Source organism: Capsicum annuum, chromosome 11, assembly GCF_002878395.1.
Source record: "Capsicum annuum cultivar UCD-10X-F1 chromosome 11, UCD10Xv1.1, whole genome shotgun sequence".
Classification (NCBI taxonomy): domain Eukaryota; kingdom Viridiplantae; phylum Streptophyta; class Magnoliopsida; order Solanales; family Solanaceae; genus Capsicum; species Capsicum annuum.
The window spans coordinates 121,742,083-121,754,566 of record NC_061121.1 but is presented as its reverse complement, the minus strand read 5'-3'; the positions used below and the strand labels follow the sequence as shown (position 1 = coordinate 121,754,566).

The 12,484-nt window shown below is 38.6% G+C and overlaps 1 protein-coding gene across 8 annotated transcripts in view; it reads right to left on the bottom strand.

The window, feature by feature from the left end:
- Positions 1-317: 317 nt before the first annotated feature.
- The window catches only part of LOC107847439, a 27,846-nt gene continuing 15,679 nt past the window's right edge, over positions 318-12,484 (bottom strand). Inside the window, exons 6-15 of one of the 8 annotated variants that reach the window (XM_047398927.1) lie at positions 7,296-7,509; positions 7,083-7,172; positions 6,727-6,982; positions 6,420-6,532; positions 6,114-6,212; positions 5,986-6,033; positions 5,652-5,762; positions 5,467-5,557; positions 2,149-2,248; positions 318-1,633 (exon numbers count right to left, since the gene is read on the bottom strand). In XM_047398927.1, coding sequence (XP_047254883.1) covers positions 1,615-1,633; positions 2,149-2,248; positions 5,467-5,557; positions 5,652-5,762; positions 5,986-6,033; positions 6,114-6,212; positions 6,420-6,532; positions 6,727-6,982; positions 7,083-7,172; positions 7,296-7,509 — 1,141 coding nt within the window. In that variant the 3' untranslated portion in view covers positions 318-1,614. The other 7 variants (XM_047398930.1, XM_047398929.1, XM_016691674.2 and 4 more) reach the window with 7 other exon arrangements.

Below are 12,484 nucleotides of genomic sequence, written 5' to 3'. Positions count from 1 at the left end.
ACATCAAAATAGTGCTGCCGTAATAGAACCTTTTTATGAAGGAGCCGCCTGGATCAAACGAGATCCAAAAATATGGGGTACTACACATGACAATCAAACGTGGCTGCCATCTAATTTTCCTTATTTCTGAGTGCATTTTTGTGGATTTGAATTGTGTATAAAAGAACTGCAGGAATACCAAGCGAGCTATGTTATGAAGGAGCCATGCCAAATTAACATTCTGCCACTTCAATAGTATCAAGAGGCATTAATCCAACTAATCGCGACCTCCTTATAACCATTGGTTAATGTGGAGTACTGCATAATCACATAAGTTGTTTTCCCCTGGAATAATTGCTGAAATAGTTCTAATAAAATGCAGAGAACCTTCCATTGTCAACAAAACCCCAGGTACAGAAACGATTATAAAGTGTGTCGTTGCAGTTGTAGTGTGTAGATATTTTTGGTTTTGGGGCACAACAATAAGAGCAATTAAAGCTCTATAGCTCACTAAATCAAATGGTGGAGTTGTAGTCGTAAAAGAATGTTTTAAGCCACAGAAGAAGTCCAAACTAGCTTCTTGAAGAGCAGAAACAATAGGCCATGTGAAGCAGGATGCCATTGGAATTTGGAACCACATTAAACTCGTGTGCAATCAATGCTATCCTGCATAGGACATGTTTGGCTTTATCTCCCCAAGATAAGAGTGAATCCAGCGACTTCTATCATGGAAACATCATCAAATAGCCTTTTTACCCGAATCTGCGGCACAAAATCCACAAGCAACATGTGGCAAAGTGACCTTAGAACTTCGTCCCAGCAACATGTCTTATTTCAATATCTACACAGAGCAACTTCTTAACATTAGCTGGAATTTTCAAAAACACACACTCCGATGCTCTTTCCTCTCCTAAGGCCTTCATAGAGCAGGAACTTGCAATAGTCCAAGGAATATCATTTAAGTGAACTGGTCTTTCAATTAATTTTGCTGCTTTGTGTTCTGAAACAATTTTTGGAACATTCAAGCAAGGGATTACTACTGGTAACCATGAGCAAATGGGAACCAGGATCAAACAAAAATTGATGCCAAATGCCCTTGGGGTCGTCAAGAGTTTCAAAAGCAAGGATACTTCTAAATTTGACAGCACTAAGCAAAAATATGTGACGCCGTGAACATAACTGACTATTCTCTGATGAAGGAAGAAGCAGTGTCGTTTGACTGCGAATCTAAGTGCAAATCATCAACTGACTATTTGAGTGAGATAAGCTTTTGGATAAGCTCTGCATGCATCCAATCTATATCAGCTCGCATCTCTTGATGCTTTTGCTCAATTAGGATTCATTGATCCAATTGTTCCGCTGCCAAATCCTTGTACTGCTCATGTAGATTTGGAGCTTGGCCATTAGCAATTAACTCAGCAGACTTTCGGAGGGACATGGAATTGTCGTGGCTCTAATGCCAATTGATACTAAATTATTGGTATCGAAGAGCAGAGAAGAAACAAGAATAGATAAAAGGGAAGAACAAGAGAAAAGAGTAAAGATGAGGAAAGAAGTTTAGGGAGAAACTAGCAGACTGTATTATCATTCATCATAGTGCAATACCAGTGTTTGATTGAGCTTTTATACTGCCAGTTAGCTCACGTGAAATGTGCTGAAAATGAAATAAAAGGAAATGGGAAATTAAACCTTCCCGCCAAAATTGGCTCTCACATACTTAAGCAAATAGACATTAATTTCTATATCAATATTTGTGTCAGGGATGGGTTTGTAAAGTGAACAGGGCCAGTTATTTATTTCTAAGCCCATCATATCCATTTGTTAAAAATAAGGGTAAATTTGCATTAAAGTATAGTAGGGCATATTTGGACTAAACATATAATGAGAAGGGCATATTTAAATCCAAACTCAGACGAGTGATATGTCTAGACTATTTTTGATAGTACAAGGGTATACTTGGTCCTTTCATTAAAAGTAATATAGTAATTACTCATCAGAATGACAAGCTACAAAATTCTCATTCAGCAATCCAAACCCAATCTGCATATTGAACCTCTTAAAAAATTATACATGCAGATTTGTGGATGTATTAGCACTTAATTACAGACAGATTGGCGTAATGGAAATGGAAACAGTACTTGTACTGCTATTTAATACATGGGTTTTTACCTTTTTGAGCTAGTTGTAAGCACTTCACTTTCAAGTGTCACTACCCATTCCTGAATGATAGAGTTGATTTCCTCTGGTTTCTCATCATGTGGGCAATGGCCTGAAATATTAACAGTTTAACATGACAAAACACAAATAGATTAGTAGGCGTTTGGCCATGAAATTAAAAAAAAAATGGAGTTGGAGTTGGAGTTGGAGTCAGAGTTGGAATTGTGTTTGGCCATATCTTTCCTCGAAAAACTTTTTATAGACCCTTCTAATATAAAGGTGAAGTTGCTGTTGGGAAAAGGTTTTTTTCAAAATTTTACTCAAAGCAGGGTACAGAGAGCATCTATAAAAGAAAAAGAGTTTGAAGAAAGTGAAAACAGGTTGAGACTTAACACACTTTTTCAAATACAACGTGAAGTAGTATTTAGAGTTTAACATTTTTTGAATAAAGTGAAAAAACATTCCGAAGAAAGTGAATATGTCTCATGGCCAAATGGGGGCTTAGGGCGTGTTTGGCGTGAAGGAAAATGTTTCTTGGAAAATAAGTGGGTTTCACACTCGTTTTCTAGTGTTTGGTTAGTAAGAAGAAAAAATTGTCCCAAAAGCATTTAGGTTTAATCTAGGAAAATACTAATGACACCACACCCGACTCCTGATATGGGATTCTTAGCCCAACCCCGACCACCGACCCGGGACCCAACCTCGACTCCTCACCCTGACCCAACCTTGACCCAAGAACCTACCTTGACTATCGATCCAAGACTTGATCCCATCTCCCAAACCCGGACCCGATACCGACACCCGACCCAAGACCAAACCCCAACACCTCATCCACGACCAGACCTGAACCCAAACTCGACTCCAGATCCGACCTCGACTCCCCATTCTTGACTCAAGACCCTACCCCAACTCCTGACTCCCGACACGAGACCCAACCCTGACTCAGGACCTGACCCCAAGCCCAACTCCCTACCCGAGACCTGACCCTAACCCCAACTCCCGACTTGCGACTTGGGACCTGACCTCAACTCTCGACTTGGGACCAAACGCGACTCCTGACACCTAACACGACACCAATAATCCACCATGACTCTCGATCGAGAACTGACCCCGACACTCAAATAGAAACTAGACCCCGACTCTTGACCCATAAACCGACCCCGACTCCCCACCCGAGACCTGACCACGACTTTCAACCCAAGACATAAGTGTGGGTTGGGGCAAGGAGATGGAATCGGGTCTAGGTCGAAGTCAAAGTTGGAGTCGAAGGTCGGGAGTGGGTCAAGATCGAACCTTGATCACGTCTCAAGGTTAGATCCCGAGTTAGAGTCAGGAGTTGTTCTTGGACTGTGTTCAAGGCCGGGCCGAGTCGAGTCCCAGGTCCAGAGTCGAGTTCAGGAGTCCGGACCGAATCGGGGCTCGAGTCGAAGTCGAATCTTGAATCTTGCGTCTAGGATCAAGTTTGAGAGTCGGGTCTCGAGTTGGGACTCGCATGTCAAGGTTGGAAGTTGTGTCTAAAATGACGATCAAGAGTCGGGTCACGTTTCGAGAATCGAGAGTCTGGATTAGGAGTTGAATCTCGAGTTAGTGTAGGGAATCGATATCCGAAACTCGGGTTACAGTGAAAAGTGTGTTGAGGTTAAAAGGAAGTTTTGAAAAATGTTTTCCTACTTTCTGAAAGGAAGTCATTTTCATTAAATTTGAGGAAAATAAGTTCATTTAAAAAATATTTTCAAAACATTTAAGCCAATTTTTTTAATAAATTGGTCTCTACCTTTTTGAGCTAGTTGTAAGCACTTCATTTCAAGAGCCCGTTTGGATAGGATTAAAATCTGGTCAAACCAGCTTTTAATCTCTTTTTTAGCTTTTTAAGGTGTTCGGTAAAACTAAAAAGTGCTTAAAAAAAGCTAAAAACTGATTAAAAGAATCAAAAAGTGAGAAGCTGGGTACCCCCAGCTTTTTGCTTTTTACATTAAAATTCTTTTAGGTTTGACCAAAACATTTACCTTTTTATCCCTTATATTTTCCTCCAATTCCAATAATATCCTAAACTTGTAGCCCTTAAATATATAATTTTTTTTTCTTTTTCTCTCTGCTGCTTCGCTTCATCTCTTCCCTTCAATTTCCTCTTCATCTTTCTTCTTTATTTTCATCAAATCCATCATTAATCGGAGGTTTGTTCAAAAACTTTATTTTAAAATTAAAAATTATAAATAATTCACCTTATTTATGGTGTTAACAACTTTATGGACATTTAAGTCATTTTACAACAAAAAAGTGCTTAACATCACTTGTTTACCAAAACGTATCAACAACTTTTTTCCAGTTTCAGCACTTCTATCCAAACACTTATCTGCTTAATTTATAAGCACTTATTTTAAGCGTTTAATCACTTAAGCTGAAAAGCTATTTTTTTAATCTTATCCAAACGGGCTTCAAGTGTCACTACCTATTCCTGAATGATAGAGTTCATTTTCTCTAGTTTCTTGTCATAATGGCTTGAAATATCAATAGTGCAACATGACAAAATGCAAAATATAAAGGTGAAGTTGGAGTCGGAAAAAAGTGAAATCAGGTTAAGACTTATTTTCACTTTCCAAATATAACATAAAATTGTATTTAGAGATCTTCAACATTTTTTGAATAAACTGAAAAAAAAATCGAAAAAAGCGAATATTTCTCATGGCCAAATGGGGCCTTAGGGTGTGTTTGGTATGAAAGGAAATGTTTTCCAAGAAATTAGTGGGTATGATACTTGTTTTCTAGTGTTTGGTTAGTAAGAAGAAAAAATTGTCCCAAAAGCATCTACGTATAATCTAGGCAAATATTAATGACACCACACGACCACGACCTGAAACCCGACGGTCGGGTCAAGGCACAAGTACCGAGTTGAGTTCAGGAGTCTGGACCCAGGTCGGGTTTGAGAGTTGGGTCTCGAGTCGAGATCGGATCCCGAATCCTGTGTCTTGGATCAGGTTTGAGAGTCAGGTCTCGTATTGGGAGTCGGGTGTCGGGGTTGAGAGTTGTGTCTTGAGTTGCGGTCAGGAGTCGGGTCCCGTGTCAAGAATCGAGAAACAGGATCGAGAGTCAAATCACAGATTAGTGTTGGGAATCAATACCCGAGACTCTGGTATGGTGAAAAGTTGGGTTGTGAGGTTGAAAGAGAGTTTTGATAAATGTTTTCCTTTAAGGGAAGCCTTAAATTTGAGGAAAATAAGTTCATTTGGAAAAACATTTAAGCCAATAAAACATGAGAAGTTTCCGTCATACCAAACACACACTTATTGCAAGTGCCGAGGAAACAGAAAAATAAAGCTTTCCATGAAATACCAGCATTTAACTCCCTGATTACGATTCCTTCAGAGTGCTCTCTCAGCATGGCTAACCTCGAACGTGAGTCACAAAGTGGATCTTTCATTCCCTAACAGAATTGACAATACAACATGCTAAGCATTAAAAAAACAAGGGAAATGATAAACAAGGCTCATGCAATAGAATATTATAGAATGTATTACCTGTAGTACAAGTACTCTCTTCTCAAATCCTTGCAAAAGATAATTAAGAGGGACAGAAAGATCAAAGCTGAAAATACTTTCTAAGACCACCACTACACCAGGGTCATAAGACTGTCGATTTGTCAAGGCAAGTACATCATAATTTGTGATATGATAATTATTGGCAATACAATTGTTGTGGCACTTGGAAAATTCACATAAGGCTCTGAACCACGGATGACTACCGTAATACCTGGACAGAGGTTAAGCTCTGTAAATGTGTAGAGTCAAGTGTAGTGTGGAATACTTGAGCTGTCACAGGTTAAAGATCACAGATATGTATCGACAAGGATACTGCTCGCAGCATCTCCTGGATAAGCCATTTGTCTGCACGATCACTTCTCTGGGAAAACAAAAGCTGAGGCTAACCAGTATATCAAAGAAAACAAAGACACGTGACGACAGAATCTAAAGCACACTTACGATTGGATAGCAACTTTTCAATGTGTTCCTAAGATTCAAGCGCAAGAACAGTGAAAGGAACCGAGCACCTAGCCAGGCTGCTCCTGAAGTTTCCCTAACCTAAAACACACAACTACCTCAATTATCCATGAACTTTTCATCTAAAAGTTCGGTTGAACATTAAGAAGAAAGTTTGTAATGATTAGATCGATGAATTGATTGTATAGTAACACATCATCTTTAATAACATATGACCATGAAAAGTGGATACGTCCAACTACAAAATTGCTTATTTAAGTTGGTAAAACGTGGGTTAACATTTCTTACATCAGAACGGCATGCACCAGAATATCCAGGAACAACAATGCCAGCACTGTTCAAAAGGATCACCGACTTTGCCAAAGCAGGCCAAAGACAAGTGACAATGGCGGCAATATAGCCTGGTTAAGCGAAGGAGCACAATCAACGAGAAGACTAATTAATTAAAAAAAAATGGAGAAAATAGCAAACTCACAACAAAAGATGCAAAAATTAGTGAAAACTAGTGTGTCTTTGTTTTTGCCCACTCATTGTTGTTTTCCATCACTTATCTTAGGATGATGACTTCATAGGAGCTTAAGGTATCGGTACATACCGCCAATTGAGTTTCCAACAAGATGGACAGGTTCTCTAACTACTTCAATTATGAAATCTCTAAGCAATTTTGCCCACACAACTTCAGTATAAACAATATTTGGTTTTTCTGATTCACCAAACCCCAGGAGAGTCATCGCCCAGACTCGATTTCCACCTTCCGCAATATTATCTATATTGTCACGATAATGGCTCCATAGAGCACCAAAACCATGCACGAGGAGAAGAGCAGGGCCTTCATCCCCAGTAAGTGTATACTGAAAAGACACAGTTAATGTCAGTAAACAGGTACACAACATCACAAAATAGACAGAAAAATCAGCATAGTATGGTACAGTCCTCAAAAATCTCACTCACATGAATCAGATAGCCATTCCATCTCCATATCCTAACAGGGGAACCTCTCCAACTAGCTTCCTTACCTTTCAAAGCCAATAGCGTATACCACTACGAAAACAATGAGGTTCTTATAGAAAGTAGTTGCCAGAACTTTTATCAGTAGATAGTGAATAAATTTGATACAAGAACATTCATGTTATGATCCAAAACAATTTCTGAGAATCAAAATACCTCTATTGAACACACAGTATTAAATGCTGCAGCAACCGTTTTCGCCAAGTATCCAAAAGGCAATATACTTCCAGCATTTCTTTCTTTTTCATACTCAAACGCTTCATAATAAACTCTTCTTCTGGAAATTATTCCAAGAAGAAGAGCAGACCCAAAAAGGGCACCAAATGAGGCTCCTTCCCGAGTTTCCACTGCACGCATTTTTTCATGTACCCTGGAAAATGAAGCCAATTAGCAGTTAATCAGGAGAACATTCCTTCCTTGAAGTGGTTTCGGCACAAAGTCTCATGTTTCTGTAACACAAATCTTAATTACTGCTAAAATATGAATAGGAGTAGGAATAACATATAGAATCCTACTTGGAAAAGGATTGTAACGTAGTGTCCTATTAGGAAAAGAAATGAGATGTAGTGTCTATAAATAGGATCTTAATATAATAATTAGTTACAACAATTCAATAATATTCTTCACCTATACTCTCACATGGTATCAGAGCTTCTACGATCTTGGTAAGGAATCAAAGGGCTTCCGCTGTCGGCGGGCGGCTATAATCCATATATGCCGCCCGCTCGATTAATGATTATGTTAGCAAAAGTTGGGTCACCGTGTATCATTCCGATAACTATTTTCTCATATTTGATTTGCGTAGCACAGTGCATTTTTCCAGTGCCTCCTCGGATCTGATTTACATAGTTTCGTGCGTCTTTTTGGTGACTCCTCAAATTTGATTTGCGTAGGGTCGTGCCATCATTCTGACCCTACCCATATAATTTCTTTTTTTTCAGTAGGGTCGTGCCATCATTCCGACCTTACACAAATAATCTATTTTTCAGTAGGATTGTACCGTCATTCCGACCCTATCCATATAATTTCTCTTTGTTGGTAGGGTCGTGCCGTCATTTTGATGCCACACAAATAATTTCTCTTTTTCAGTAGGATTGTGTTGTCAGTCCAGCCCTACCCATATAATTTCTCTTTGTCGGTAGGGTCGTACCGTCATTCCGACCCTAACCGCATAATTTCTCTTTTACAATATGACATGGAAAAGTTACAGTCACAGCTTACTGAGGACATGGCCCTAGATAGGAAGGTGTGGAGAATCAGAATTAGATTGGAGGGCTAGTGCGTGTGGGTGAGGGTGAGTCGTAGCCGGTAGATATGAGTGCCTTGGTACAGCCAAGCTAGTAGTCGTATGTAATGACCTGAGAAATGGAAATAAAATGAATGCAGACACTTGAGTTCGAAACTAGAAAGACAGCGAGAGAAATAACTAACACTAAAATCAACGGCCACGATCAGAATTCAGTTAATGAGCTCCGAGAGCTCAGATGTAGCCAGCTGGACGAGTTTTGTTATAAAGCCTAACAAACTCGTTGGGCAGAGTATTATGACATAACTGGTATAATCCAAATTCCCTCATTTTCTGAATCCTCTCATCTCTCTTCTATCCTCTAATATGATTCTATTCTATTCTATTCTACAGGTTACAAGCTCATCTATGGAGTCGAGTAGATAGTTTTTCATATTTTCAGTTATCCTTTAGTTTCCATTAGTTGTAATCCTCATTCAATCAGTCAATATAATATCAAACAATTGTCCCAAAAATATTGTGATTACTCCTTTTTAGCTTTTAAGAATTGAGATCATAACAATTAGTATCAGAGTCAGGTTATAGTGGTATAGGGGGCCTATCCTTTGACATAACAACATCATCCAGGAAGGAGATTATGTTACTTTGGGGATCAATTTTGCAATTAACCTTGCTTGATGACTCTAAAAAGGTAACCGCAATTGATTTGTTTGAACACAATTGGTCAATTGAAAGGTGTACAATCGGGAAAGCTTCTCAAAGAAGGGATTCAGTCATCGCTAGAAGTTTATGTCATTCTTGGTTATTTGATTTTATCCTTCTTGTTGCAATGTACTCATGTGCTCATAACTTCTGGCGTAGACTTGAAGATGGCAAAGCTACATGGTTACAGACTACTCGAAGAGAATTACTAGTGAATTGGTCAACCAAAACTGAAGTTAAGTTAGGGACATTTGACACCGGGCAAGGAACTAAGGGCTCAAGACAATGTGAAAGGAAGCCTCACTTTCTAAAATTGAAATACTTAGCTTCTTGTCTTGCAGCATTTTTGCCTTTGGATGATGACTTTGAACTTCTTCAGCCAAGTTCTCAGGATACATTGCTTAGTCATGGCTTACACAAAATGGAATACAATGGAAGTCATTCGAGTAGGATATGGCTCTCGACTGACATGGTATTCCGTGAAAAATTGAAGGATCCTCCAAATATTGTGTTCAACAATTTGTTTGTAGATATTTGAGGAGCTATAAGGTTACATCATTCGAGTTATGACTTGGATTTATCTTCTAATCAAGAAGGATGGGAGAACACAGTGCAAACAAGTTTCTTAGCGCTTGATCAACCAGATCTGACAAGGGATTTCCTTGCTATATTGGACAAAAAAATTGTTATTCTTTACGTGGAAGGAGGTCATGTTCGATTTGTGAGTAACAATGGGTCCTTAAAGTTCCCATATGACCCCGGGGTTAGCTTGCCTTGGAGAGACTCTAATTTCTTCTCTAGCAATAATTTTGATCCTCCAAAAATAGTTGCATCTTCATTGAGCTTTTATAAAGTGCTTGAACTGCCTACTTCAGATATTAGTCATCTGCAGAAGGTAGCTCCCAGGTTACATGTTATTGGCTCTATGGTCCTAAAGAGAAGATGATACGCATAAAGAAAGCTACTTATGGTTCTCAAATAGCAGTCATAGATGATAGAATTATAGCCTTTTTACATTTTCTCTATGTGACTTCCGTGTATATTCTTGAGGATTACGGGTTTCCATTTGATCCAGGAAGCATTGGTATTTCATTTGGTGGTCCTTCACATCAATTCTCATTCCATCCTGGTTGTTTCCTCTTCAGGATAACACCCTTGAGGACTTGGTGTTCTTCAACAAGTGGGGTGTTCTAAATTTCAGATTTTTAGCTCATCCTTGAGGTCAAGGATTATTTGAAAAGAAAGGGTATGTAATGACCTGAGAAATGGAAATAAAATGAATGCAACCACTTGAGTTCGAAACTAGAAAGACAGCGAGGGAAATAACTAACACTAAAATCAACGGCCACGATCAGAATTCAGTTAAAAATGAGCTCCGAGGGCTCAGATGCAGCAACCTGGCCGAATCCTGTTATAAAGCCTAACAAACTCATTGGGCATAGTATTATGACATAACTGGTATAATCCAAATTCCCTCCTTTTCTGAATCCTCTCGTCTCTCTTCTATCCTCTAATGTGATTCTATTCTATTATATTCTATTCTATTCCATTCTATAGGTAACAAGCTTATCTATGGAGTCAAGTAGATAACATAACAACAAACCCAGTGTATTCCCACCTAGTGGGGTCTGGGGGGTAAGATGTACGCAGTCCATACCTCTACCTCTAAAGAAGTAGAAAGGCTGTTTCCGATAGACCCCCGGCTCAAGTCACGAGATACCACACAAACTCATAGTAAAGCACAGAACTAGATTACATAACATAAATACGGCACCCATAAGTATTAGAAAACAGATGAAAGCACACAGATTCGTAATAAAACATGGAACACGGAATCATAACAAGAATAAAACCCCCACCAAGTAATTCCCTACACTAGCGACCCAAACCGGCCCTAGTCTTCTGCCCTAATTCGCGTCCTCCAGACCTTCCTATCTAGGGTCATGTCCTCGGTGAGCTGTAGATAGTTTTTCATATTTTCAGTTATCCTTTAGTTTCCATTAGCTGTAATCCTCATTCAATATCAATCAATATAATAACAGAAAATTGTCTCAAAAATATTGTGATTACTTCTTTTTAGCTTTTGAGAATTGAGATCATAACATCGTAGGGCTTTGCACGTAGGTTGGTTGGAGTTTCTAGTTAGGAGGATTTGGGTGAGATGTGTGCTTTCGATTATATAGTGTATATTATTACTCTGAGCGTGTCTTATTTTTGTTATTTCATCTTATTTCATGTTTTATTACGACTTTATTTATTGTCTTTTTGTCCTGGGCCAGGGGTCTATGCCTGTAGGAAACAGCCTATCGGAATAGTCGAAGGGGGTTTAGCGTTAACTATATATACATGAAAAATAATTTTAAGCTTGTATACATAGTATAACTTTCCGCCGAAGGGGGTCAGATGAACCCCCTCACTATGAGCTGGATCCGCCACTAACTGGGGATGTTGTTTCCGTAGAGTCGTGCCGTCATTTCGACCCTACCCATATAAGTTCTCTTTTCTAGTAGGGTCATGCCGCTATTCTGACCCTACCCATATAATCTTTTCTCAGATGTAACCATTTTTCAGCCATCAAATCTAATAATCCAGAGCGTGAGCATGTTCTAGCCAGTTTTTCGATAACTTTCTTGTTCAAGATCTACTCATCTCTTGATTTCGAGATGACCCATATATTTTATACCGATTTTCGGCAATTTTCCAGCAACAGATCGACTTTCCAACAACGTTTACTACTTTAGTGACCAATTTTTCAATTTATTCCTGTTCAACTAAGGTCTCCCAGACGTCCAGAGCAGTCCTAACCAGTTTTCTTGCAGATATCTTTACTAAGTCCCTTATTGATCCTTGTATTAATTACATCCATAACAAGTTTGGTACATATGTCTTCTATGCACTAGCATGAGGGGGAGTGTTAGAATATGAGTAGGAATAGGAATAGCATATCGAATCCTACTTGAAAAAAAATTGTAATATAATGTCCGATTAGGAAAAGAATTGGAATGTCTTTAAATAGGATCTTAATGTAATAATGTAGTTACAAAAATTCAATAATATTCTTCACCTATATTTCTCACAATTACCATAAGGCAAATACTGCAGATCGAATAGATGCAAAAGAGGTTGCAGATAGAAGATATGCAAAGCAGTAAAACTACAAAGCCTTAAAACTTCTAATAGATGGGTTAATGCTCATATTTCTGTTTTTGATTTCATCAATATATTAAGCTACTCGTCTTCCTTTTCCTTTTCCACTTATCCTAATTCTAATTCAAAACAGAAGGATATGTCCAGTGTCTTCACAAAGGCCCAATTAAGTAACACAGTAAGCTAAGCAGTTAAACTTTGTAATTCTTTCTCAGATGGTACAAGAACAATATATATTGCACAACAGCTT